The sequence below is a fragment of the Asparagus officinalis genome, chromosome 7 (genome assembly GCF_001876935.1).
Source record: "Asparagus officinalis chromosome 7, Aspof.V1, whole genome shotgun sequence".
NCBI classification, from domain to species: domain Eukaryota; kingdom Viridiplantae; phylum Streptophyta; class Magnoliopsida; order Asparagales; family Asparagaceae; genus Asparagus; species Asparagus officinalis.
In genome coordinates, this window is record NC_033800.1 from 25,611,271 (window position 1) to 25,637,300 (window position 26,030).

The following is a 26,030-nucleotide window of genomic DNA, read 5'->3' on the forward strand; positions in this document are numbered from 1 at the left end:
CTGCTCAATTTGCAGGTTAGCACAAAGTTGAAGATTTGGAGGGTATATTGGCAACAATGAGGATTTCGAGAGCACATGTAATTATGAAAAATGTGAAGGATATGTAAAACAATTATGAAGATTTAGGGCGTAAATATGTAATTATGGAAGATATTGAGGGGTATGTAGGGCAAATAACCCAAGAAAACCAACAAACCTCCACTCCAACTACTCGATATGAGGAGGAACCCAACCCACAAAAAATGAGCAAACAGCGTGTAGATAAAAAGAGAACCTACATAAATGACACAACGATAAAACAAGGAGAAAAAGAATTCACTAGTGAACGAAAGAGATGGGGATCCCCCAACAAATCCTAAGAACCACACCTCATCCCCAATCCAAAACCCTAGCAACCCTAACTCCTCAAAAAAAATCCCCATTCCCAAATATAACCCCTTTCCATACCTGCTGCGGGAATAAATTAATACCTACAATTCGAAATTCCGACAAAACCCTTGTAATATCCCCTCTAAAGGTCAACCCTTTGCCCACAAATCCATTGACCAATTCTCGATTTGGGTTCTCTGGGCTCTCGCATCCCAGCAGGAGAATAGGAATAGCAATGGCCTCTTCGGGCTCGGTTCAGAAATCAGAGGAGGAGTGGAGGGCTGTTCTATCGCCTGAGCAGTTTCGGATCCTTCGCATGAAGGGAACTGAGTAAAGATCCAATTTTTGTTCATTTTTAAGATAACTGTTATTTATAGTAACCAAGATGTGGATAATATATGGGGGGGGAAATATTAAATTGGATATGGTGAATCATACATAGAATACTTGGAATATTTTCAATGATTTTGACACGTTTTTATTCATGTATCAAGGGAAAAGCAATGCTCAGTTTTACGCAAGTTCTGAAACATTGAATTTGAGATTGTACTATATAGGGGTAAAACATGTTGAAGTCATTTAAGATTTTATGTCGAGATAGTTAATGTATATTGGACCATATTTGATGGTACGAATTCTGAATTCAAAACTCAAAGGTTAAATTTTAGCTCATTGATCTGTGTTGCAGCTGTAGTATGATGGATTGTTGTAAATTTTTGGAAAGATTAATATTTGTAAAACAGAGTTGTCAACATTACTGCCAGAGAAGTTTTTTTAACCATGGTTGTCAAGTTTTATGTACAGTCTAGTTATCAGCAACTAATGAATTCCATTTTATAGAATATTATTTGAAATCAAGATGAATGTACAATCCACGTTTTCTTGCATTTTGTTCCATTCATATATAGATGTAAATTGAAAAAAGATTTAATGCATGGACTGTTGGACTAGAATTCAAAAAACACTGTAGTTTTACTAATAAGATGATAGTAATAATTAAAGGAACGATTTACCGGCCTCAGGGAAAGGATGGTCAACCATTTGCTTAAGATGCATCCGCTGATCTCGTGTGATTAGCCCAGGCGGGATGTTCTAGTGGTATTGTTCCCTTATCTATCGGAACCCAAGTGTGCATGACCATGAAGGGGAGATGGCTCAAAGTAAGCTCACTCAATAATAATGACAATGAAGAAACTTTTGAGGAGGAGGAAAGTAGGCAAAGATAAACCGTATATTTTTTTCTTCTATGTTGTCTCCTATTTGGATCTCTTTTTATTGACTAAAAACTATTTGTCGGGAAAATAATAGATAAGAGAGATTTTAGACTAAAAATGTCCTCACATTCCTAAACGTGATGGAAAAATGTAACCAACCTTAGTTTAAGATTTGGTTTGTTATTTGGTTTTACTCAACAACGCTCCTAAAAACCAAATTTTAAATGAAAAAAAAGAGAATGGGCATAAATCCTATGCATCGTTGTGGGTGGCTTCCAACCTTGAAACTACATATAGTAGCACTTGTTGTTTCCTGAGGAACCTTAGTGAACTAGAGGTCTTGAACTAGGCTCCTTTATCATAAATTAACATAGTATGCATAAAATGCTTACTCTATTGGCCCTGTGGGTTGGTGCATTAATTTATCCATTCACGCTTGGTAACAACTCATAAGAATACATAGGAATAACCTTAACTTTCATAACTGCGGTCACATGGTGATTCTCACGTAGGTGGATCCTCTGGGAATACAAGAGAACGAAAAAAAATCTTATTCAAGGTCTCCTCCCCATTAAGAGTTCTCTGAGTCATCCTAACCAAACTCTCCACAGAGCAACCTGCCTTAGGATGAGAATTTTGGGAGTGCCTAGCTCCAATGTAGAAATTAAGTCCCCCATATCAAGATATGAGTGTTCTAATGGATACATCTGTCCTGCTTGTTTCTACCTTTTGAACTTCCTTAAAGAAATTACCTATCACTGAAGTAGGGTTCCCACCATTGATGCTCTTATGTACGTGGCTTAATCCCATCCCCTTGGCTTAATTTGAACAAAAGTTCTGGTTAGACCTGTTGTCAAATGATCTACCAAATTATGTTTAGATTGTACAAAGTCCAGTATGTCATATTTATTTAAGACTCTCTTTATTGATTTATATCTTATTTTAGGATGTATGTTTAGTTTTCAGTTTGTAGGTTTAGAAATGCAATAACAATCTTACAATAATGTAAGGAATTAGCAAGAACATGTTTCAAAACATGTAGTGTCAAGTGCTATCAATTTAGATTTCGTTGTACTTCTAGCATGAATATGAAGCCTGGCGTAGATTTAACATCCTGAGAATCAATTACTTAATTAGCATGCTCTAGAAAGAATATTTACATATCTTAGAGTCACTATTGTTGTGTAAACTTGAATAACGAGCTAAATTTTTAACTTAAAGTTTGTTAGTTTCCCCCTCATATTTAGGAACACGAACATGATAAATTTTTTAGCCTAAACCTGTCTTATCTGTTATTGTCATAACAACTACTTTATAGTGAACAAAAAGGGATCCAAATGAGACATAATACAGAAGAAAAAAAATCTACATTTATTTTCCCTGCTAACTGTCCTTCCTGTTAGAATTTTCTCCATTATTATTATTGGGGAAGTTTATTCTTGGTCAATTTCCCCTACGTGGTTGCACATCTAGGTTCCGATAGACAGGGGAACAATACTGCTATGGAGCATCATGTGTTAGTTGATTGTACGAGATCGGCGGATGCCTCTTTAGGGTAGTGGTTCACCACCATTTCCTCGAGGCTGATAAATTGTTCCTTTAGTTATTATTATTATTTTGTTCAATAAAACTATAATAATTTTGATTTCTAGTCCAACAAGACCTAGTACCAAAGGCTTTCTCACTAGAAAGGGTTTGTCTGGTTCTTGTGCCCCTCCCTGTTTGAAATTCTCTGTCGTATATGACATGCTAGGAGGCACTCCCAAGTATGGAGACCAAGGAATATGTACTACACATTAAATGTGTTAGGTGGATTAGAGTATATTTGGCTAAGAGTTGTCAAATGACCCTGCCATTGCACGAAATTTCGAAGATGTGGTGCGGGGTGGGTTGTAATTTATATTTTGACATGTCCCCGGAGGTTGAGTGCCCTTTTATGGGCTGAAACCTGAACAAGTGACTTCACGCAGCGGTATCGACCTTTATAAAAATCTTATTTAAATTCGTGGCCAATAGGATTAAAACTTAGGTTGCTCTGATACCATGTCAGGACCTTGCTACTATGCCATAACCTTGAAGTTGCGGTGAGGGCTGAGGGTTATAATCTTATACTCACAAGAGTACAAAGTTTGTTGCTAGATATGAATCTTTATATGTATCAGGTTTCATCTTTTTTTTAAAGGTTCTGGTCATATATGAGTTTTTGTGCATGTTTGTATCTCTTGATCATGGAAAATGTTTCATTATTTTCTTTTTAATGAGAAGTGAGCCATGAGGAGTAGCTCAGAGCTCACACTTCTCTTTAAAGTAATGTATTGGACATTTGACCCCACATAACATCCTAGCGTAAAAAATCTCATCAATATAGTACTTAACAATGTATTGTCTGATCGAAGTTATGCTGAAGCAAATCATAATCTGTCAACTTACTTTTAAATTGATAAATGTGCATTGCTACTCAACTATGATGCTGATTACAGAGTCATGTTATGAGAGTCTTATTAGAACTTTATTGCTTATGTTATTAGAAAGGACAAATTTTTAAAAGGACCATTTTTTCAATTTTATATAGAAAAACCGAACTCATGAGAAAATAATTTGCAAAACCGACCATTTTCTTCGGAAAAGGGTCGGTTTTACAGTTGCAATGTTTTTCGAGCTACACGGGACTGCTAGTCCCATGTAGTTCGACCAACAATTGAAATGCACGGGACTAGCAGTCCCGTGATTCTTCCTTCGGATAGTCTCTGCTTAAAACTCGGGTAAAAAGAATGAAATACACGAGACTGCTAGCCCCGTGCATTTCAATTGTTGACCGAACCACACGGGACTAGCAGTCCCGTGTAGCTTGAAAAACTTCGCGACTGCAAAACTGACCCTTTTCCAAAGAAAAGGGTTGGTTTTGCAGATTATTTTTTCATGAGGTCGTTTTTGCTATATAAAATTAAAAAAATGGTCCTTTTAAAAATTTGTCCTATTAGCAATTCAAGAAGCATGTCATATCTGGCAAATATTGATTCATGTGTGTGACCGAATTAGTTTGTATCATCTAGCCATACTTGAGCAGATCAAATTTGTGATTAATTCATTACTATGCCTATGTGCTTATGGTTTTACATGATCTTCGTTTAGAATGAGTGAACAATTGCATCATTCTCACTTCCATCAAGGAATACAATCTTTGTTTTGGGGATGAATCGGTTTCATATTTGAACTTGAAATCATATTCATTTAAAAAAGGAGGAATCAATTTCTCAGCAATTTCACAGTTTTAACACCTGTATGATTTTCTTGCATTATCTTTACAATGGCATGACTACATTGCTCAGGTATCCTGGAACTGGTGAGTATGACAAGTTCTATGAGGAAGGTATCTATGAGTGTGCTGGTTGTGGAACTCCACTATATAAATCTACTACAAAGTTCAACTCTGGATGTGGATGGCCAGCTTTCTTTGAGGGACTTCCTGGTGCCATAAATCGCACTGTGAGCTTCCCAATTTTCCATTCATTTCCCACCCCTACTTGTTTTATTTTCCTTCAATTTCTTGAAACTCTACAAAAAGTTTAATAAAGTTAATTCATACTTATTTTTTTTTTCCAGGCGGATCCTGATGGAATGAGAGTAGAGATTACATGTGCAGCTTGTGGTGGGCACTTAGGTCACGTGTTTAAAGGCGAAGGATTCAGAACACCCACCAACGAGCGTCATTGTGTTAATAGCATCTCACTGAAGTTTACTCCAGCCTCTTAAAGCCCCCTTGGCAATCAAGTATGTACCTCATGTGATTTTCTCATATATTAATTGGATGCATGAATAAAGAGGCATCATCTTGTTTTACGATGTAATTTGTTGTCAGCGGAATATGTATTTTCACTGTGTCTCTTACTTTGGATGCTAAGATAAACATTGGTTACAAAGTAGGCGGTCCAATACATGTGTTGCTTGCATTTCATTCCTCCATGGTGAATATTTTTTTTTATTGTCCTTCTGATTGCTCCTGATGCCGAAGGGTTGGTGGTAAATTGCAAAGTAAAAGCATGGATTTATACTGCCGTTTCCTGTTCTTCTCCTCGTATAAATAATTTCTGAATTGTAAACAGCACCAACATCATGTCTGAGTTAATAAATCCCTAGATCTATAGTATGTTTGACAATGAAAGAAAAGTTCATGCCCCTGCCACTATGCTATAGAAGCCTCAGGATATTTGAAAGTCATTGAAGGTGGAGTTACTGATTTCAGTGAAGAGGGTTGTCACTGAACCTGAAAAGATTCTTGTAACTCAGCAAGGTATCAGCATTAAGGCGGCGATTTGTTTGAAAATTCAGTACAAGGTTCATAACTCAATTCGGAAATCCTCTGAATTTGATGTCTCCGTTGTGGAAATTTGTCGTTCAGATTTTGAAGCTGATAAATCAAGCAAGTCAATCTTTTTCGATGAGAGCCTGACCAAAATGATAGACTAGCATGATCAAGGAACAGTCAGAACAAAAAAAAAAAAAAAACCAATATCAAGTTGCAAAATAACTCCTGTACATTTTCACTAGAAAGCAATTCGAAACCATATGCACACAAAAAATAAGTTGATCATGGAAGAATTTTCTAAACACTCGGTCGAATCTACGGCTTGATTCAGGATAAGATAAAAAGGCTGGCCAGCGTGATTGCAACTTATGTGCGTGTAAAATTGCCAAGTGGGCAATTGTTCTTTTGGCAGAGTATATTCCGTTCTGAGCCCACCCTCCACTCTCTTTCGAGTCCCTCTCTTTCCTGTGATCCGCTCCACAAAAAAAGTTCGAGATTCACAGGAGCCAAACGAATTGATGATAATTTGATGTTAGACTTTCAATATTACCATTGCACCCTTCGACAGAACAAAGTTCGGCGGGAACAAGCTCCACGTACTCGTTCTCATGGAGAGGGTATATAAGTAAAACTACACTTCCAAACTTCTGGTGGGATCATTTCAATATTTCGTTATGTTTTTTTTATCAACAAGTTCTAAGGCTCTCCAGAATTAAACTCGCGCGTGTTCTTGTCTGAGGTATTTACTGTACACGATCTTAAGATTCAATAGAAGTTTGATGTTTTTTTTTCCATTCCTTTATTAATTTTGATTTGATCGGTTTGAATTAGAGAATTTGAGCTAGATATATATACGTACGACACAATGGCGCCTTTGGCAATGAAGAGTGCATGCCTGAGGTCTACTGCTCCTGATGCACAATTGAGGAGGCTTTTATCTAAAGAGAGGAATTATTTTGATGAGTTTGGTTTAGTAAGGAGCAGGAGAAGTTTGGACAGCAGCAGCAATAAGGCTAATATTCAAGCTAAGTACCCAAGCGTAGATGCTGAACATAGAAGCAAGAGATGCCATCCACTTGAAGCAGTTGCCACGCCCATTCCTGCAACGAAGAAGGTAATCTGATCATCATAAAATTCCACTCCCAGATGTGAAAATGTATATATTTCCTTTTGAATTTGGTGTCTTTTCTTTCTGGTGGTAAATTATGACAAATTAGACTTCAAGGCTGGATGTGTCCAGATAGAGAAACAACATGAATATGTTAATCTAATCATTTATATCCTCTAAATAACTAGTTTTATTAGAGTACGATTCCTGTCAGAACAGTCTGCATCCGTTGGGCGGTTCTAACCTTTTCTCGATGAAATAAATAAGGAGGCAAAACGAGAATTTTATTCCTCAAATATTGTTTGGCTGATCAGAACTGTCCAGTCGCATGCGGACGGGCAGTTCTGATAGGATGGGTAGCGAGTTTATTAGTTGTTACACCTCCTGAACCTTGATTTTACTTTTCTGTCCTCGGTGTAGAGGGTGAGTGAGTCATTTTAGTTAGTTAAGTTGAAAGCAAAATTTACCAGTAGAGGGTGTGTGTGTGTGTGTGTTGGGGGGGTAGACTACGCTCGATCCGTCACAAGTATGGCGAGCAATTATGTATATATGCCATATGCAACTTCAGCCCAACAGACCCCTCGTCCTGCTGATCTCAATTCATACATCAGTTTGCAACTTGGCTTACGTACAGCACCACCTACCTAGCCAGTCACCAGTCTTAAAGCACACGTGTCACGCTCATCCCCAGCCAGGTGTCCAAATCGGGCAGCCTCGGGATCGACAGCCTCATGTTTATCCACCACCTTTGCGCTCCTATACATAACAACTACAATGTCACGATGTATTTAAAAGCTCAAAACAGTTTTCTTTGCTTTCTGTGCTACTCGCGATATTCATGGCTCCCTCTACCTCTAATCGCCATGGTCCACAGAGAGTCTTCACCTTCGGCAAAGGGAAGAGCGAAGGGAACAAAAGCATGAAATCGCTAGTAAGTTCGCATTTGTAAGGTACTTATCGTCATTCGTCAAATATATTGGTTCTGATACATGCGTACGTGTGCATGTATATGCGTACGTATTTTTTTATAGTTAGGCGGAAAAGGGGCGAATTTGGCGGAGATGGCGAGTATCGGGCTCTCGGTTCCGCCGGGCTTTACGATATCCACAGAGGCCTGCCAAGAGTACCAAGAGAGCGGCCACAAGCTGCCTAATGGGCTTTGGGAGGAGATTCTTGAAGGCCTTCAAGCTGTAGAGGAGGACATGGGGGCCTGTTTAGGTGACCCTCAGAAGCCTTTGTTGTTGTCCGTTCGATCTGGCGCCGCGGTAATATTTTGAATTTTGACCATTCAATAATTAAGTCTCTTTTTTTTTGATTAATTTTGGCTAATTTGATTTAGATATCCATGCCGGGGATGATGGATACGGTGCTGAACTTGGGGTTGAACGATGAGGTGGTGGCGGGGCTGGCGGAGAAGAGCGGTAATTTGATTTAGATATCCATGCCGGGGATGATGGATACGGTGCTGAACTTGGGGTTGAACGAGCGGAGAGCGGTTTGCATATGATTCGTATAGGCGATTTCTCGATATGTTTGGGGATGTGGTGAGATTTTTGTTCACTGTTTTCTTATATGATTGTAGTCTAACCCTGCGTATCAAGTTTAAATAGCTCACGCTTAAATTTATGCTAAAAAAACAATCATAATAATTCTCAGAGTAATGTGCGGGACATGGCATTAGTCAAGTAGCAAGAGGCGCAAAATGAGAGAACATATCAAAATTTGAACTCCCATTCGGACACTAACTGCTCGAAATAGCTCATATGCATGATATAAACATCTCTTACTAATTAATTTAATTTAATTTTTTGTTGCTGAGGAACATCTCTTACTATTTTTTTGTGTGAATGCTATTTAGACCAAAAGTCAAAAGGCAGTTAAATGGGCTAAAAAGAGTCGTATTTTTAATAGGTAGAAGGAAATCATGTCGCTCATGAAAGGTATATGGAAATCATTTATTTATATAAAAATAGATTTTATTATATTTTTAACCCCTCAAATTATAAAACTTGCTAAACAATCATCTACACGAAAAGATTAGTCAGTCAGCAGTGGATTATGTATTCTGATATAAGTTTTGGACGCATAAGGCTTGAGCCTTCCATGGGCCTTAGATATCACTGTGTGGTGCTATGGTCCAAAAAGACTTCGTAAGCCCGCTAGTGAAATTCTTTGAAACATGATAAAAAAGAAATTCTTTGAAACATGATACATTTTTGAAAGAGTAAACAGAAACTAGTGTGCCCATTCACCTATTTGTGCCGCTGAACTGACATAAGCTCAGACCCCTACAACTCAGATCATCAATCTATCCTAAGTAGGTGATGTGTGATACTAGCGACACAGCATTTAAATACGTTATCTTTATTTTAAAGTTGGTGTTGGCTATAACACCGATGTGATAATATAGTTGTACAGATATTTTAATTGTTTGCAATTATATTCACCAGTCACACAGACTTCATATATAAATTATATTGATTTAAATATATAGATTATATTGATTTAAAATTGGTATCAACACAGGAATTATAATCATATAGTCTTACGAGCCTTTTCAATAGAAATCTAAATTTGAATTGATTTCATAAAAAAAATAACTTAGATTGAAAACTCAAATTCAGGCATGTTTTTACATACGCACCCTTTCAAAATATAAGATCTGGAGGATTGAAATTTCTCTGTAGGTAAGGATTAAAAAAAGGGTAAATTACACTAAACCTTCAAAGATCTTTTACTATTTCACCGTAAACCCGCAATAACTTTCGAAGTGGCACTAAACTCCCGACAGCTTTGCATTTTGCAAAAAAGTCCTAATAAGTTTTTGCATTTTTACAAAAAAACCCCATAAATTAGAAAGAAAAACAACATAAAAAGGCATTTAGAAAGTTAATGGGGTTTTAGTATAATGTGCCCAAAAGCTATTGGGGACTGCAAAAAGTTAGTGGGGGTTTAGTGCGATTTTGAAAGTTATGGGAGGTTTACTACAGTACTGTGAAAGTTCTTGGGGGCTTGTGTTATTTACCATAAAAAGAAATAACATTTTCCTCCCCAAAAAGGAAAAGAATAAAAAAGAAATAAAAGAAAAGGTCTTATTGATATTTGTTTATTCATTGGGGTTTAAAAGGTAATGGGAATTCCCCATTCCAAATTCGAAGAGAAGCTCGGAGCCCTGAAAGCAGCAAAGGGAGTGAGCCAGGATACAGCTCTAACTGCCTTCGATCTCAAAGAGTTAGTTGTAGAATACAAAAATGTTTACTTGGAGACCAAAGGCGAGCAATTCCCTTCAGGTATAATTCTTTTTTTTAGGGGTTTCCGTTAATTTTTCTGGAACAAATTCTCCCTGTTCTTTAAGGAGAACAATACCCATTATAAATATTATTCGTTTGTTCAGTTTTTCAGGACATTGCATCTGGGTTTCTTGGAATTTAACATTTGAAGCTAATTTAATTATTTATATTTGAACTTTTTTGTAGGTCTAATATATACTCTGGATTCCTGTTACATATTGCTTGGAAAAAGAAACCCATTTCAAATATATCTTGATTTTTCTATTTTTAGTTTGATATACTGGAATCAAGGAAATGATATAACTTTGGAATGTTCATACTCGAGAAGTAATTCGTAGGAATCTTTGTAGAAGAACAACCTGTTGATTGATTTGGCTAATAATTGGTGACACTTGGGATGGGAAAATTTTCATCCAATTAATCATTGGAGCAGGAGATTTTTTGAAGTGGTCAAAATGAATACTATCTTTTTCTGCACTCTTAAAGAGCTTTTGCAAAAGTACTTGTATTCTTTTATACATATAACAGTTAGGGCTTTGTGCATTTAGGTGGTTATATATTTTGCTTTGTGGTTAGCACATTATCTTCGTACATAAGCCGAAAATAGTAAAATTTTCCTTGCAGCATAGTTGCTTAACTCTAGGAATGACGAATCGTTCTCAACTCTCTAGCCAAAAGAGACATTTGATGATGGAAGCATGTTGTTTGTCATTAATCAGTCAATTGATCTATATATCACAACTTGTTATTTCTTCATTATATTCTTTTGGAAAAATCTTTTGCTTTGGATTATCTCTGTGAGAAAAGACGGGAACCTGATATTTGTGATAATACTAAAAAATGACTAATTTTTATAGTGATGGGAGTACATAGGGCATAGGGATGGCGAGGTAATTAAATTAGATATTTGACTAAGACCTTCTACTTCGTGCTACTGTAGGTGAACCACAACTCCACTAGACATGGCATGCTCTTCCTAGTATCTTCTTCAGTCTCACTCTTAGAGTCATAAAACAAGGTCATTGCACTTTCAAAATGAGGCACAAGTTGCAAATAGTCCTGCTATTCTTTTTCTTTGCATTATGTTGCAATAACCCTACTATCATTCCTTGTTATGACACACTTTTTCGTGGGAAACTGTTAATTAACAAAATGTTAGTTATATGACAAGCCAGATCTTGATTTTGAGAAACTTCAGTGTAATTATATGACATACCGGAACTTGACTATGAGAAATTTATGGTTTGGGTTAACACATTGATGTTTTCTCTGTTGTCAGATTTATGGTATGGGATAACACATTGATGTTTTGTCTGTTGTCAGACCCAAAGAAGCAGCTCTACTTGGCGGTTCTAGCTGTGTTTAATTCATGGGACAGTCCGAGAGCTGTCAAGTACAGAAGCATCAATCAGATTACAGGGCTGAAGGGTACTGCAGTGAATATCCAATGCATGGTGTTCGGAAACATGGGGGAAACCTCAGGAACTGGTGTGCTTTTTACAAGGAATCCAAGTACTGGCGAAAAAAAGTTGTATGGGGAGTTTCTTATTAATGCTCAGGTATGATGCTTTACTCTTTGGACTATGAAGAAAATACGTAAATTTCATTACTTTCTAGTTTGTTATTTGTTGTTTTTTTGGGTGCCAGTGTTCCGTCAAGGAAAGGCATGAAACAATTAGAATTTTGAAGATTCCAACTTTTATTAATACAAGTTTGTGCTATATTTTGCATGTTTTTCTAGAGTTGTACAGTTTTATGATACTCTCAGGAAATTTGAGAACAGGTGGGTTCATACTAAGCACACTTCTGCTAAGAGCATCTTATAAATTATCAATCTTATAATTCTTTCTGATGATATGCTGTATGATAATAACCACACTTCTGGTTATTGTTCTTTTGCTGCAGCAAGTAATAGCATAGTGCTTGCATCTAGGTGACAGTGCTCCTTATTTACAAGGATTACTGAATCATAGTATTATTGAGGCGGTTGTTGACTTAAGCTTATTTTTTGTTAATTCTTTGATTTTAATTATATCCTCCTTTTTTCTTGAATGCATTTCTAATAATGTGTTGTTCTTCATTCATTCTACTTAATGCAAGTGGTCATTTTGCAGGGAGAAGATGTAGTTGCAGGAATTAGGACGCCACAGGATCTGGATGCAATGAAACAGTCCATGCCAGAAGCCTATAAAGAGCTTGTCGAAAATTGTAGCATTCTAGAGAGTCATTATAAAGATATGATGGTTCGACTTTATTTTATTTTATTCTATTTCTTCTTCATTGATTTGTAGTTATCTTTTGAATGTATACAATAGGTAAAACACTGAAAGCAATATTCTTTACATCTAAATATTCACATTCTTCTTAATTATATTAGGCAAGATGTTTCATCTGGCTACGTTGAGTCACAAGATAAGATTATATTCTTCCATGGTCACAGGATATAGAATTTACCGTCCAAGAAAGCAGGCTTTGGATGCTGCAGTGCAGAGCAGGAAAGCGCACCGGCAAAGGAGCTATAAAGATTGCTGTAGATATGGTCAATGAAGGTCTTATAAATATCAATTCTGCTATTAAGATGGTCGAGCCTGGTCACTTGGATCAGCTTCTCCACCCTCAGGTATACAAACTAAAGGAACAATGGTAGAATTAAGATACTTGACCAAGAACGTCTTCGGGGAAAACCCCTTAATAGTAATGGCCATTTGCTTTTTTAGTCATTCGCACATTGTGTAAGTAAATGGCAAAGTATTACTGAAACATGGGATTTGTATGGGTGAAAATCTTAGAGAATAATGTATTCTGCAAAACCGAGAAATCTTAGAGAATAGTTTTGTTTAATTATTGAGGTATTTATTTTTTTAATAGAAGCTTAAATTTAATACCGAATTTGAGGAATAATATCTATTCTAAACTTTGCATCGATTTAGCTCATCTTTTTTTTATTTTATTTTTTGTTCAATTTTAGTTTGAGAATCCATCTGCATACAAGGAAAAAGTGGTTGCTACTGGATTGCCTGCATCACCAGGAGCTGCAGTTGGTCAAATAGTATTTAGTGCTGAGGATGCTGAAGCATGGCATGCACAAGGGAAAGTTGTTATTTTGGTAATCACCGTTCTCATCGCAACCATGGAAATTTTAAAACAGCTATCTTTTACAGTAGTTTTTTTATGTGATTCATGCACTCCTTTGTGGGATATTTTCTTTTTTCTTCCATGTGTTCTTAGTAGAACTTTCAGATGTGAAGTACTTACGAATTTTGTGTTGGAAAGGTAGCTTTTGATATAACATCTTTTAATTAATATTGATGAGAAAAGTTATCATTTCACTTTGTACACTTACCTAGTTAGGATCTATTATCTGCCATAAGTTCAGATGTGATTTTAAATAATTTTGTAGTTCATGCTCAGTTTTTCTCTCTGCATTTTTGATCTCTCAATGTTTGTTTCTTTCAAAATTTCTTTTCTCAAATGAAGTGAATTATATCCTAAATCTTCATGTCAACCAAAGACTTAGATACTATGTTTTTGCTTCCCATAGACAACATCAGTAAGAGGTCCAATAAAAGCACTGCAGGCTTCGTCTATGTAAAGTTGGCCACATAAGATGCCACTTAAATTATATAAACATTTGTCCTGCTTAAAGGCATCATTTATTTTTCCAGGATTTAGAAGGCCAAGTAGGCAGATTAGCTTAAGTATTCGATACCATATTTGAACATTATAGAAGTACTTGTCTATGCGATAATTTGGATTCTAATTATGCCAATTATTTTTCATATCTGGATAGGACATTCTTACTGGAACCAATTAACGTACTAACCAAGTGGAAAGCTGATCAATAAGTGTTAGGGTTAGTAATATCTAGACTAGAAACACACATATGGAAACATCTTTCATGGCTAGTTCAGGCCCCATTTATAGATTGGCTCAATCTAATGGAATTCAGTCCGTCTTTACTCCAGTGTTGATGCAAATTATTTTGCTACTTTTCCGGTTAACTTTTATTACAGTTCCTAGACTTTTTTTAATTGAACAATGAGCATATATGCTTTTTGAACAGTAAATAAATATATCAGTTTCATGCAATGAATGCTAATCATGAACTGACTCCTGAAAATCTAGGATGAACATTTTCTTTGGAGTATACTGGATTAAAAGTTACTCTTTAAACTCATTGTCCAATTTTATTATTTCATAAAGGAATTGATCCCTTATTGGCATGTTTGAAGGTAAGGACTGAGACTAGCCCTGAGGATGTTGGCGGCATGCACGCAGCAACAGGAATTCTTACTGCAAGAGGTGGCATGACCTCTCATGCAGCTGTTGTAGCACGTGGTTGGGGAAAATGTTGCGTCTCTGGATGCTCAGAAATTAGGGTCAATGATGCAGACAAGGTGAATATTTATGTTTTTTTTTGGTTTATTAATGGGTTAATTGCGGATAGACCCCTGTACTACTAATGTTGTGGATAGATCTCCTGTACTATTGCCCAACTGCGGATAGACCATCTGAGTGAATTTTTTTGACTCTTTTACCTTCAGGAGGTTTAATTGTCAAAAACAGAACTCTCTTAATCTTAGGGTATAAGAGCAAAAAAAAAAATTACGCATGGGGTCTATCTGCAATTGGGCAATAGTACGGGGGGTCTATTCGCAATTAACCCTTGTTAATCACAGTGATGTTTTGCATTATCTTGAAGTACTTTCTTTTTCCAATTATGTTAAATGTAAGAGCACGCCATATGTGCCATATAGGTAGTTGTAATTGGTGACAAAGTAATACATGAAGGTGATTGGTTATCATTGAATGGATCAACTGGAGAAGTAATCATGGGAAAGCAACCTCTCTCTCCGCCGGCACTTAGTGGTGACATGGGAATCTTCATGGCTTGGGTTGATGAAATAAGAAAACTTAAGGTATTCTCTGCAGAAAGAATCCTCATAAATGAAGTAGTCACGGTACTTAAATGCTGAATATATTAAGATAAACTAATCCTCATGGTGAAGTAAATTCTGATGATAGGTCATGGCAAATGCTGATACACCAGCAGATGCAGCGACAGCAAGAAATAATGGAGCAGAAGGGATTGGGCTTTGTAGGACAGAACATATGGTGAGAAAAAACCGCTATTATAGGTTGAAATTATTTTAGTGAAATATTATATACGATTAATTCAGAAGACAATGAAGATTACTATGAATAAGGCTAATGAATGTCATTATTACCTAGAGAACATGTTGATTTTATAGGTTATTTTGAATTGGCTCTCATAGTAGCACCATGTTTTTTTCTTCTCATTTACAAGACCATCTATTCCATACAGTTATAGAAGTTATCAACAATTTATTAATTTTTTTACTAATCTTTTGAACTGGAGGTGATCGTTCTTTATTTTGTGTTTTACATTTTTGTCTCAGTTCTTTGCTTCTGATGAAAGAATAAAGGCAGTGAGGCAGATGATAATGGCTGTGACTACTGAACAGAGGGAAAAAGCATTAAAGCTCCTCTTGCCCTACCAGAGATCTGATTTTGAAGGCATTTTCCGTGCTATGGATGGTATCTCTCAATGCTGCCTTAAATTAAATACTGAATGAAATAGCTCTCTTCTTTGCACTCTTTTAAAGTTTATTTGAATCTGGTGATTGATATTATTTTCTAGCAGTTGCGATATTTATTGATTTACACACTAAAAGATAAAGTTATAGAGTGTTTCTCTCTGTCCACTTCAACTTGAATGAGGCTACAGCGCTATTGCTTATAATTTAATAGACTCTATTTACCTGTACAGAAAAATCTTCTGAAATAGCAATATTAGTATTTTCGTCTTCTAACCTTTCCTCTTATCTTTTCCATACTGTACTTATTCTGCTTCTCCTCCTCCTTCCTCTTCATGTGTATTTTGTATCTTTTTTCTAGTTAATAAATTCCTTAGGCATCTTGAGTCCTTGACCCAATTTCTCAAAAAAATAAAAAATAAAAACATAATAATCATAATCATCTGAAAACTGAAACCAAATCATCATCATCATAATAATAATAATCATAATCATCTGAAAACTGAAACCAAATCCCTGTTGTGATAGGGAGTTGCACATCGACTTGTTATCATAATACATGTGGCAATATGTTGTGATTGTGAGAAATGTATTCCCCTACTTTCATCTATGTACATGTGCAACTATGAGTAGTAGATTGTGATTTTTGAGGTATTATTCCTTGTTTCTGAAACTTCTAGCGTCTTAATCTAAATTATGTTTCTTTCAGGTCTCCCTGTAACAATTCGGTTATTAGACCCACCACTTCATGAGTTTTTGCCCGAAGGTAACATTGAGGACATTGTGGCGGAACTTGTTCTGGACACTGGCATGACAGAGGATGAGGTGTTTTCAAGAATTGAGAAGCTTTCTGAAGTAAATCCAATGCTTGGTTTCCGTGGCTGCAGGTTAAATTTTAAAATGTGTTGTTTGCAATAAGGTTAATCTTATTTCTTGTGAGACCTTCGTTGCATACAGATCTCAATTTTTCCTGGGATTCTCTCAAATCCAAGACAATTGATAAATCCAGATTCAGCGAAGATACTTTTGAAATTGAGCTTTTCATCCAATATGAATTGGACAGGGCAACTTCTTATTGTTACAAGCAGATATCATATTTTGTTTTGGTCAAATAATTCATAGAAAACATGTGTTACCAAAATAAGTTTTTTTTCCTTAGTAATATGTACGGTACTCTGTATTTTCAGGCTAGGCATTTCATATCCAGAACTAACTGAAATGCAAGTACGAGCAATCTTTGAAGCTGCTATTTCTATGAGTAACCAGGGAGTCAGAGTCTTTCCAGAGATAATGGTCCCACTTGTTGGGACACTTCAGGCATGCTTTCAATCCTTTTTATTGATTATTCTTCATAGTGTCAAATAGTTTTAATTAAAGAATTTTGTTGCTCTTCATCTAGTTATTATATATGTTCAGCGGCTGCATTTTCAATATCACTGCGACTAATTTACCATTGCATAGATAACACATAAATAAAAACAGGAGGATAACTTATCACCTTGTGCATTCAAAGAGAGTACTAGATATTGTACTTCTTGACCTGAAGCATAAGTAGCTGCATGAATATAAAAGAGGGGTCTCTCAATGAGAGAAACTAACCCTAATCTTTCTACATGGTATCAGAGCTAGCCGCCGCTGCTCTCCTCCTTTTTTAACTCGTTCACCCCTTGTCTCCTCCTCAAAAATCTCCTCCGCTCAACAAGGACAGGGGGAGGAGGAACACGAAAAGGACTGCTTTTGACGGTGCTCAGGCCGCCGCCGCTGGGCAGATGAAGCATCGGAGGGGACGAGAGGATCCACAGCGTCGCCATCTCTCCGGCGAACTTCAAAATATCTCTCTCTCTCTCTCTTTCTCGGCGAGCGGTAGAGATAAAATGGTCAGAATCGGCGACTCACCTCCTCCGTGAAGACCTGGAGCTCCGCAACAAGCAGGCGAGGCACGCTGAGTGCGCACGTGCTTCCACCTCATCGAGCCGGCACATCGAGCGCTAGTGACGGAGACGCGGGTGACTAAGACATTGCCGGAGATGGCGGCGCCATCGTAGGTGGGGCGGCTGTAGGAGGATCTCGAGGGGTCGTCGGAGGAGGGGACGGCGGATTCGGGTTGAGATTCGGATTTGTGATCAGTGTTAGGGTTTTGTTTTGGGAGGAAAGAGAAGAAGAAAAAAGGGAAATAAAGGGGATCTGTAACCTTTTTTTATGTTTTCTTTTATTCAGATTGGCGAAGCAGGGCCTGTTCTTGACATGATGGCTGTGATGCTGGAAAATATCTCCACTAATGTTTGTGCTGATTAAAAAAAAGGGATCTGTAATACGTATTAGATGTCCCTTTTTTTTCTTTATTTCTCGAATTGTAATAGCTTGTTTAGGTTCCCTCGACAAGTCAGTCCTAGAACTGATGAGAGGAAGAGCTGATATCTCACTTGGTTGAGATATCCTGCTTCTGGTTCTTATTTCCTTGGTAAAACAGGAATTCTTGTTGATCTATCTTTCTTGTGGTACTGTTGAAGTACTGCCGAAATTTTTACTGCACACAAAAATTATAAGTTGGATCGATGACAGAGACTGACAAAAATCTGATGGAAGGGATCATCAAGAAGTTGAATCCTGAGGAGATCTCAACACTGATGCAACTGATGAAGTTGTCGACGAGAGAGAGCTCGACAAAGCCACAACCCAAAAAGGTGGAGCTTCCACCAATCGATGTAAAACTTGATGGACCCGCAACATATCTGAGTTGGTCGCGCCGCGTAAAATATACCCTTACTGGGAGGAACCTAGAGGGATATCTGACAGGGGAGAAGACTGAGCCGGCTGAGGACTCAGCAGGGAGGGATGAGTGGAAGTTCACTCATATGTTGGTGTATATCTGGGTTCTGAATTCTGTAGTCTAGTCAATTGCTGTCACAGTGGATGACCTTGGGAGAGTGCATGATGTCTGGGAGAAGCTGAGGAGGACCTATGATGGGATGAGAAATAACTTGAGGGTATTCCAGATCGAGAAAGAGATCAACGCTACAGTTCAGGGAGAGAGGACTGTATAAGAGTATGCCACAGAGCTGGAGCGTTTGTGGCTCGATCACGATCAATTCTTTCCCCTGGCAAGCTGCAAGGACCCGGGGTGCAAGGAACGCGAGGCCTCTCTGCAGAATAGGACTATGTTGTTTCTTCGAGGCTTGGCTCCAGCGTATGAGCAGAGAACGGCGTTGCTACTAACCCAGACGAAGATCCCATCACTGGAGGAGGCAGTCTCGGCCATGATACAGGAGGAAAGCCGTATCAGGCTACAGGCTGGGACAGGTGGACTTACAGGGGAGAAGTCTGCACTGGTGGTATCCAATCCGGATAACACTGGATTCAAAGGGGAGACTAGGCAGTACTTTAACTGCGGAGAGGTAGGGCATCTGAGACAGATGTGCCCTAAGCCACCCAGAGAAAGGAACTGGGGTGAACGTGGTCAGACTGGTGGCCGTGCAGGTCGAGGAGGCAGGGGGCGTGTAGGCCAAGGAGTTGCTCACCTAGCTGCGGCAGATGAGTCTCAGACTACTGCTGGGATGACTGAAGCTGAAATAACAGAGCTGGAAGAACTACGTCTGTTCAAGCTTCAGGCTGAGAGTTCGAAGGGCAAGGGACAAGTCACCCAGGATCTGGCTACCACTACATGCTTTGGTAACTTTATTGGTTATGCTCATGCGAACAAAGGTACACAGGTTCAGGCACTTGCATCCACTAAAACTCATGTTGATTGGATCATAGACTCAGGTGCATCTAGGCATGTCACAGGAAGGGACAGGTGGACTTACAGGGGAGAAGTCTGCACTGGTGGTATCCAACCCGGATAACACTGGATTCAAAGGGGAGACTAGGCAGTGCTTTAACTGCGGAGAGGTAGGGCATCTGAGACAGATGTGCCCTAAGCCACCCAGAGAAAGGAACTGGGGTGAACGTGGTCAGACTGGTGGCCGTGCAGGTCAAGGAGGCAGGGGGCGTGTAGGCCAAGGAGTTGCTCACCTAGCTGCGGCAGATGAGTCTCAGACTACTGCTGGGATGACTGAAGCTGAAATAACAGAGCTGGAAGAACTACGTCTGTTCAAGCTTCAGGCTGAGAGTTCGAAGGGCAAGGGACAAGTCACCCAGGATCTGGCTACCACTACAGATGCTTTGGTAACTTTCAAAGGTACACAGGTTCAGGCACTTGCATTCACTAAAACTCATGTTGATTGGATCATAGACTCAGGTGCATCTAGGCATGTCACAGGAACATCTAGTGAGTTTGCATTATATTATCCGAATAAGCATATGCATCCTGAGACAGTTCAGACTGCTGATGGGACATCCCAACCCATCAGGGGTACTGGCTCGGTCCATTGCACTTCATCTGTTACCTTGTCATCAGTATTGCATGTTCCTTCGTTCCCAGTTTACTTACTCTCAGTTAGCTCTCTCATTGATCAATTAAATTGTACCGTGTTATTTGATCGAGATTTGTGTGTCTTTCAAGAGAAGAAAACGGGGAGAAGGATTGGGACTGGTATCAGACGTGATGGTCTTTGGTATTTGGACAGGGAGACAGCAATGATTGCTGCTGCTGTTAGCGGAGGGCCAGAGGCAGAAGCGATGCTTTAACATTGCTGGTTAGGGCATTTATCTTTTGAGAGTTTAAATAAATCAGAACATGAGTTAATGAAGAAAGTTGATAGAAAAGAGTTATTTTGTAATGCATGTGAACTTGGAAAACATACTCGTTCTACTTATAGAATGATTGGTCTTTGAAGTTGTGAACCATTTGCACTTGTTCATTCTGATGATTGGGGACCATGTCCTACTACCTCTATCAGTGGTTTTAGATGGTTTGTTACTTTCATTGATTGTTATTCACGTATGACCTGGATATACATGATGAAGCAGAAATCAGAGGTTTACAAATGTTTTCAAGATTTCTCGGCTTATGTGAAGACACAGTTTGGAGTGCAGGTGAAGATTCTTCGAACAGATAATGGGACTGAGTATGTCAATAAGGAGTTTGCAGCTTTCATCTCTAATCAGGGAATTATTCATCAAACCACCTACCCAGACACCCCTGCTCAGAATGGGGTGGCTGTGCGTAAGAACAGGCATCTACTGGAAGTGGCACACTCATTGATGTTGACAATGAATGTGCCTAAGTTTTTATGGAGTGGGGTTATGACAGCAGCTTATTTGATCAACAGGATGTCATCAAGAGTATTAGAGATGAAGACACCATGTGAGATGCTTTTGGGCTCGAAAGTTTTTGTTGTTCCACCAAGAGTGTTTGGATGCACATGTTATGTGAGAGATCACAGGTTGATGGTGAGTAAACTGGATCCGCGATCAGTTAAATGTATCTTTGTTGGCTACTCATCAAGTCAAAAAGGATACAAGTGTTGGTGTCCCACTTAAAGAAGGTTGTTTGTTAGTATGGATGTGATTTTTCGGGAGTTTGAACCTTTTTATGGGGAGAAGACGGAGTTGAGTTCCTTGTTTGGAGATGGCTCTACTGATGCTAGTAGAGAGGGGGAGAATGAGAATGATATTGTGGTCGGGATGATTCCATGTCCTCTTGAGTCACCGAGTAGTGATGGTACATCGCCGAGTAGTGGTGGTGACTTAGGAGTTGGTAGTCAAAGTCAGGGGGAGCTGAGAGTATACACGAGGAGACAGAAACAGCAGCATGAGCCGCCTCCTATGCCTGTGTCAGTACCCACAAATGTTGATGACCCAAGTCCCTCCTCTCCAGTGCCTTCCTCTTCCTCTCCAGTGCCTTGCTCTTCTCCTCCACCTGAGTCGATAGGTAACGATTCCTTCCCTGATACCTCTGATACTCCTGTCTTGCCCCGTAGAACCTCTAGAGTCAATGCTGGAAAACCTCCAACTAAGTTTGGTAATTGGGATACTGATATTACGAATTACATTTCATATGCATCCATTCCACCTGCATATAAGTCATTCATTGCATCGTTGCATTCAGTGTCTGTACCTAACAACTGGCAGGTAGCTAAGCAAGATCCTAGGTGGTTGAATGTCATGCACGAGGAACTCCAGGCCTTGAAGAAGAATAACACATGGGAGTTGGTACCTTTGCCAGCTGGGAAGCGTGTTGTTGGATGTAAGTGGGTGTATACGCTTAAGCAAACTCCAGAGGGCAAGATCGACAGATACAAGGTCAGATTGGTTGCTAAAGGCTACAGCCAAACATACGACATTGACTATGACAAGACATTTGCTCCATTAGCAAAGATGAGTACTGTTAGAGTGTTGGTGTCATGTGCTGCCAATTTTAATTGGTCACTACATCAGCTAGATGTCAAGAATGCCTTTTTGCATGGAGATCTTCAAGAGCAGGTATATATGGAGATTCCACCAGGCTTCACTACTTCTCAAGTAGCTGGGAAGGTGTGCAAGTTGAAGAAGTCTTTGTATGGGTTAAAACAGTCTCCGAGGGCATGGTTTGATAGATTCAGGTTGGCAGTTTGTAGTATGGGGTACAAGCAGTGCAATGGTGATCATATTGTGTTTTACAGGCACTCCAAAACTCGTATCACTATCCTGACGGTCTATGTTGATGATATTGTAATCACTGGAGATGACGCTGAGGAAATCCTACTGTTGAAGAAGAAATTAGGAGAGGAATTTGAAGTTAAAGATCTGGGGCAGTTGAAGTACTTTCTCGGAATTAAAATTGCAAGGTCGCGAAAGGGTATAGTGCTTTCTCAGCGGAAGTATGCTCTGAATCTTCTCTCAGAGACAGGGATGTTGGGGTGCAGAGTTGCATCTACTCCTATTGAGCAGAATCATAAGATGATTGCCGAGGGTGGGGACCCTGTGAGTAAAGAGCAATATCAAAGATTGGTTGGACGACTTATATATCTATGCCATACGAGACCTGATATTACTCATGCAGTGAGTGTGGTGAGTAGATATATGCATGATCCCAGAGAGCAGCATATGAAGGCAGTTCACAGAATTCTTAGATATATTAAAGGAAGCACAGGAAAGGGGTTATGGTTCAGGAGTTTTGGACATCTGAGAATTAAAGGCTATTGTGATGCTGATTGGGCGGGTTGTATGGATGATCGTAGATCCACTACAGGCTACTGTGTATTTGTTAGAGGCAATCTCGTATCTTGGCGTAGCAAGAAGCAAGATGTGGTGGCTAGGTCTACAGCTGAGGCCGAGTACAGAGCTATGGCAGTTAGTCTGTGCGAGTTGATGTGGGTAAAAAACATATTATCTGAGCTGCGCTTGTTTAGAAGAGACTCCTTACAACTTTGGTGTGACAACAAATCGGCGATTAATATTGCAAACAATCCAGTTCAGCATGATCGCACCAAACATGTGGAGATTGATCGGTTCTTTATCAAGGAGCAACTGAATAGAGGAGTTCCGACTTTGATCTATGTGAAATCAGAAGAGCAGTTAGCTGATTGTTTAACAAAAGGATTAGGTTCTAAAGAGTATGATATCTTTTGTAACAAGATGGGGATGATTGATATCTATCGCCCATCTTGAGGGGGAGTGTTGAGTTATTTAGATACTAAGTGAATTAGTCAATGTTGTAAGGACCTAGTTATAAGAATGCATGAATATAAAAGAGGGGTCTCTCAATGAGAGAAACTAACCCTAATCTTTCTACATAATATACCTTCTTTGGATAAAGAACAAGTGATAAAAGATAAGTTAACATCTTAAGAACTTGGTAGATATTTACTAGTTATAATGTACAAGAGTGTATTCTACTTCTTGAATAGATAAATAAATAAATAAATAGCTGAAAAGATGAGTTATCATCTTACAGAAACTTAGGAAATCCATTAATGGAAGGCACATACATGATGATATTTAGTAATAGTTTTAATAGTATATGTGAGGTATATTTATTCAATGAGACTTTTCGAGCGAGAGGCATACATACTTCTGCAAGTTATGAGGTCTCATAATATTCCCTATCTAAGTTACAGCACAAGATGTTGATGTTTTATTTTTCTCTTTCACTTATTCTGGTTCACATATTGCACATAACTGTAAAACAGATTATTTCCCACCCCCGACCCCCCCCCCCCCCCCACCCAAAAAAGAAAAAAGAAAAAAAGAAAAGAAAAAAAAGAAAGCAACCAAAAAATTCTTATCAGCTGCTTTCTTGATTAGTAGTTATATATGGTGTTTCTTCCTTGTGCCGGCTATTGGACACCACATCTTAACGCCCTTTCTTTTAACTTTTAAATGGATAGAAACAATCACAATTTTCCTGGGAGAAGCCCATCAAGTAGTTTTACCTTTTAGTTTCAATGGCATTTTTCTTACAATATTTGTTTCATATAATTCAGCTATTTGAGATTTAAAGAATTTCAGGAATTAGGTCATCAATCAAGTCTGATACGCAAAGTAGCTGAAAAGGTTTTTTCTGGTATGGGTGCCTCTATAAGTTACAAGATCGGCACTATGATTGAAATCCCTAGGGCAGCCCTAGTAGCAGATGAGGTGTGAAACAAAATAAAATCAAATTTCAATTTGATTTAATTGGCTTCTCACTTGTCTCTTTGCTGATGTTTTTTTGCCATGTTGGATTAGTTCTCTTCTGCATTATTTTGATTTGGATGCATTAATACCGTTGAATGCTTTTTATTTTTGCAGATTGCCGAGCAAGCAGAGTTCTTCTCCTTTGGGACAAATGATCTAACCCAGATGACTTTCGGTTACAGTAGAGATGATGTTGGCAAGTTTCTTCCGATTTACTTATCTAAAGGTTTACTCCAAAGCGATCCTTTCGAGGTAAAAATCTAGTTCTAGCATTAGCAACACCGTAAGTAGGCCATAAAGAATTAGTGAGTTTCACTTGATGCGTGTTATCTCTAAATTTGATGAAATTACTATGACTTCAATGAACATTATAAATATTAAAATAAACTAAAGAATGTCGCTGCCTCACTGGCATACTTTGTTTAGCCAAAAATCTGGCTTTCACATGCTAATAAATATGATATAATATTTCAAAATAAAAAAGGAAAATGTCTCACAGTAGAAACTGCCTTCATCATTTTCATATGTTGTTTCTTGCGCTCTATTAATAGAGCTGTTGAATTAAGTGATCAAAGGACGTGCAAATATAGTTGATTAAGCAGATGGATACATTGTTATACTATCTTTAATTATGCTAAATCAGCTATCCCTAGTTATGCTTGGCTGATGGTGCATCAACATTTCATTTGTTTTACAAACAATTCTCTTTAATCATGCGTCTCTTCTCGTTTTATGGAATTTTCAGGTTCTGGACCAGAAAGGAGTTGGCCAGCTCATTAAGATTGCCACAGAAAGAGGCAAGAGAGCTCGGCCGGACTTAAAGGTTTGTATATGCTAAGTACGTTTTTGTTGTTTGTATAAGATACGCTCATAGGTGCAACACAAACTTACGAGAATCTGATGCTGGATTCGCGAAAACAGGTTGGGATATGTGGTGAACACGGAGGGGAGCCTTCTTCCGTTGCTTTCTTCGCTGAGGCTGGATTAGATTATGTCTCGTGTTCGCCCTTCAGGTTATTTCTCTAGTCTCATTTTGGTGGAGTATTTTTTCCTTCAAAATTTTGCGATGAATGCGTGATGCTGAACATGAACAAAGTAGCAGCGTATTGAAAAGCTTGACATAAACTCTGCAGTCTTTTATTTAGTTTTATCGTCTGCCCAGTCTCTGCGATTCTTATCTTTTTTTTGCTGCAGGGTTCCCATTGCTAGGCTCGCAGCAGCTCAAGTTGCAGTCTGAAAGGGTTTTCATGAACGTGAAGACAGAATAAAGTCAGTCTATGGCGACTTTTGAAAAAAAAAAAACAACAAACGGTGCGTGAATGAAATAAACTTATCATGATTCTTATGCTCACTCTCTTGCTCCATGTTATAGAAACTCTCTTGGTATCAAGAGTACTGTCCATAATACTTTGATGCATGTACAAAATGGTGTGTTTGTACGAGTTGCTGCATCCAACTCAGTTTAACGCATGTATCAATAAAGCTGTTCGTTAGTTTCTCTCTAAAGATATCTTTTTTTTTAATCTCAGATTTTCTATCTGAATATTATGTTGTTATGATAAATTCTGTGGTGAACAGGAACCCCAGTGCTCGTGTGGTAAGTAGATTAGTGACATTTTTGTTGCTGTTTGTTTTTTAAAATATCAT

General features: G+C 38.4%; 2 protein-coding genes across 4 annotated transcripts; both read left to right on the forward strand.

Annotated features, from left to right (window-relative positions):
- Positions 243-5,542, forward strand: LOC109848917 (peptide methionine sulfoxide reductase B5-like). Its single transcript, XM_020418641.1, has 3 exons — positions 243-699; positions 4,913-5,069; positions 5,187-5,542. Exons 1-3 carry the CDS (start codon positions 335-337, stop codon positions 5,334-5,336), a joined length of 672 nt encoding a protein of 223 aa, XP_020274230.1. The 5' UTR covers positions 243-334; the 3' UTR covers positions 5,337-5,542.
- LOC109848916 (pyruvate, phosphate dikinase 2) lies at positions 6,370-25,906 on the forward strand. Of its 3 annotated transcripts, XM_020418637.1 has the most exons (22): positions 6,388-6,628; positions 6,721-7,003; positions 7,872-7,928; positions 8,029-8,262; positions 8,337-8,413; positions 8,481-8,541; positions 10,125-10,287; positions 11,611-11,846; positions 12,402-12,530; positions 12,728-12,907; positions 13,256-13,393; positions 14,520-14,684; positions 15,045-15,206; positions 15,313-15,402; positions 15,708-15,846; positions 16,555-16,732; positions 17,033-17,162; positions 24,216-24,344; positions 24,498-24,635; positions 25,129-25,206; positions 25,305-25,396; positions 25,578-25,906. In XM_020418637.1, exons 2-22 carry the CDS (start codon positions 6,755-6,757, stop codon positions 25,618-25,620), a joined length of 2,868 nt encoding a protein of 955 aa, XP_020274226.1. In that variant the 5' UTR covers positions 6,388-6,628; positions 6,721-6,754; the 3' UTR covers positions 25,621-25,906. The 3 variants fall into 3 exon arrangements, with proteins under 3 accessions (XP_020274228.1, XP_020274227.1, XP_020274226.1); XM_020418638.1 differs by lacking the exon at positions 24,216-24,344 and having other exon boundaries at positions 6,384-6,628; XM_020418639.1 differs by lacking the exons at positions 17,033-17,162; positions 24,216-24,344; positions 24,498-24,635; ... (1 more) ...; positions 25,305-25,396; positions 25,578-25,906 and adding an exon at positions 16,803-17,026 and having other exon boundaries at positions 6,370-6,628.

Coding starts and splice junctions, on each gene's coding strand:
- LOC109848916 (XM_020418637.1), top strand. CDS start 6,755: ATGGCGCCTTTGGCAATGAAGAGTGCATGCCTGAGGTCTACTGCTCCT. Junction 7,929..8,028: donor ACAAAAGCATGAAATCGCTA/GTAAGTTCGCAT, acceptor ATTTTTTTATAG/TTAGGCGGAAAAGGGGCGAA. Junction 24,636..25,128: donor TCCAAAGCGATCCTTTCGAG/GTAAAAATCTAG, acceptor TGGAATTTTCAG/GTTCTGGACCAGAAAGGAGT.
- LOC109848917 (XM_020418641.1), top strand. CDS start 335: ATGGGGATCCCCCAACAAATCCTAAGAACCACACCTCATCCCCAATCC. Junction 700..4,912: donor CTTCGCATGAAGGGAACTGA/GTAAAGATCCAA, acceptor TACATTGCTCAG/GTATCCTGGAACTGGTGAGT. Junction 5,070..5,186: donor CTGGTGCCATAAATCGCACT/GTGAGCTTCCCA, acceptor TTTTTTTTCCAG/GCGGATCCTGATGGAATGAG.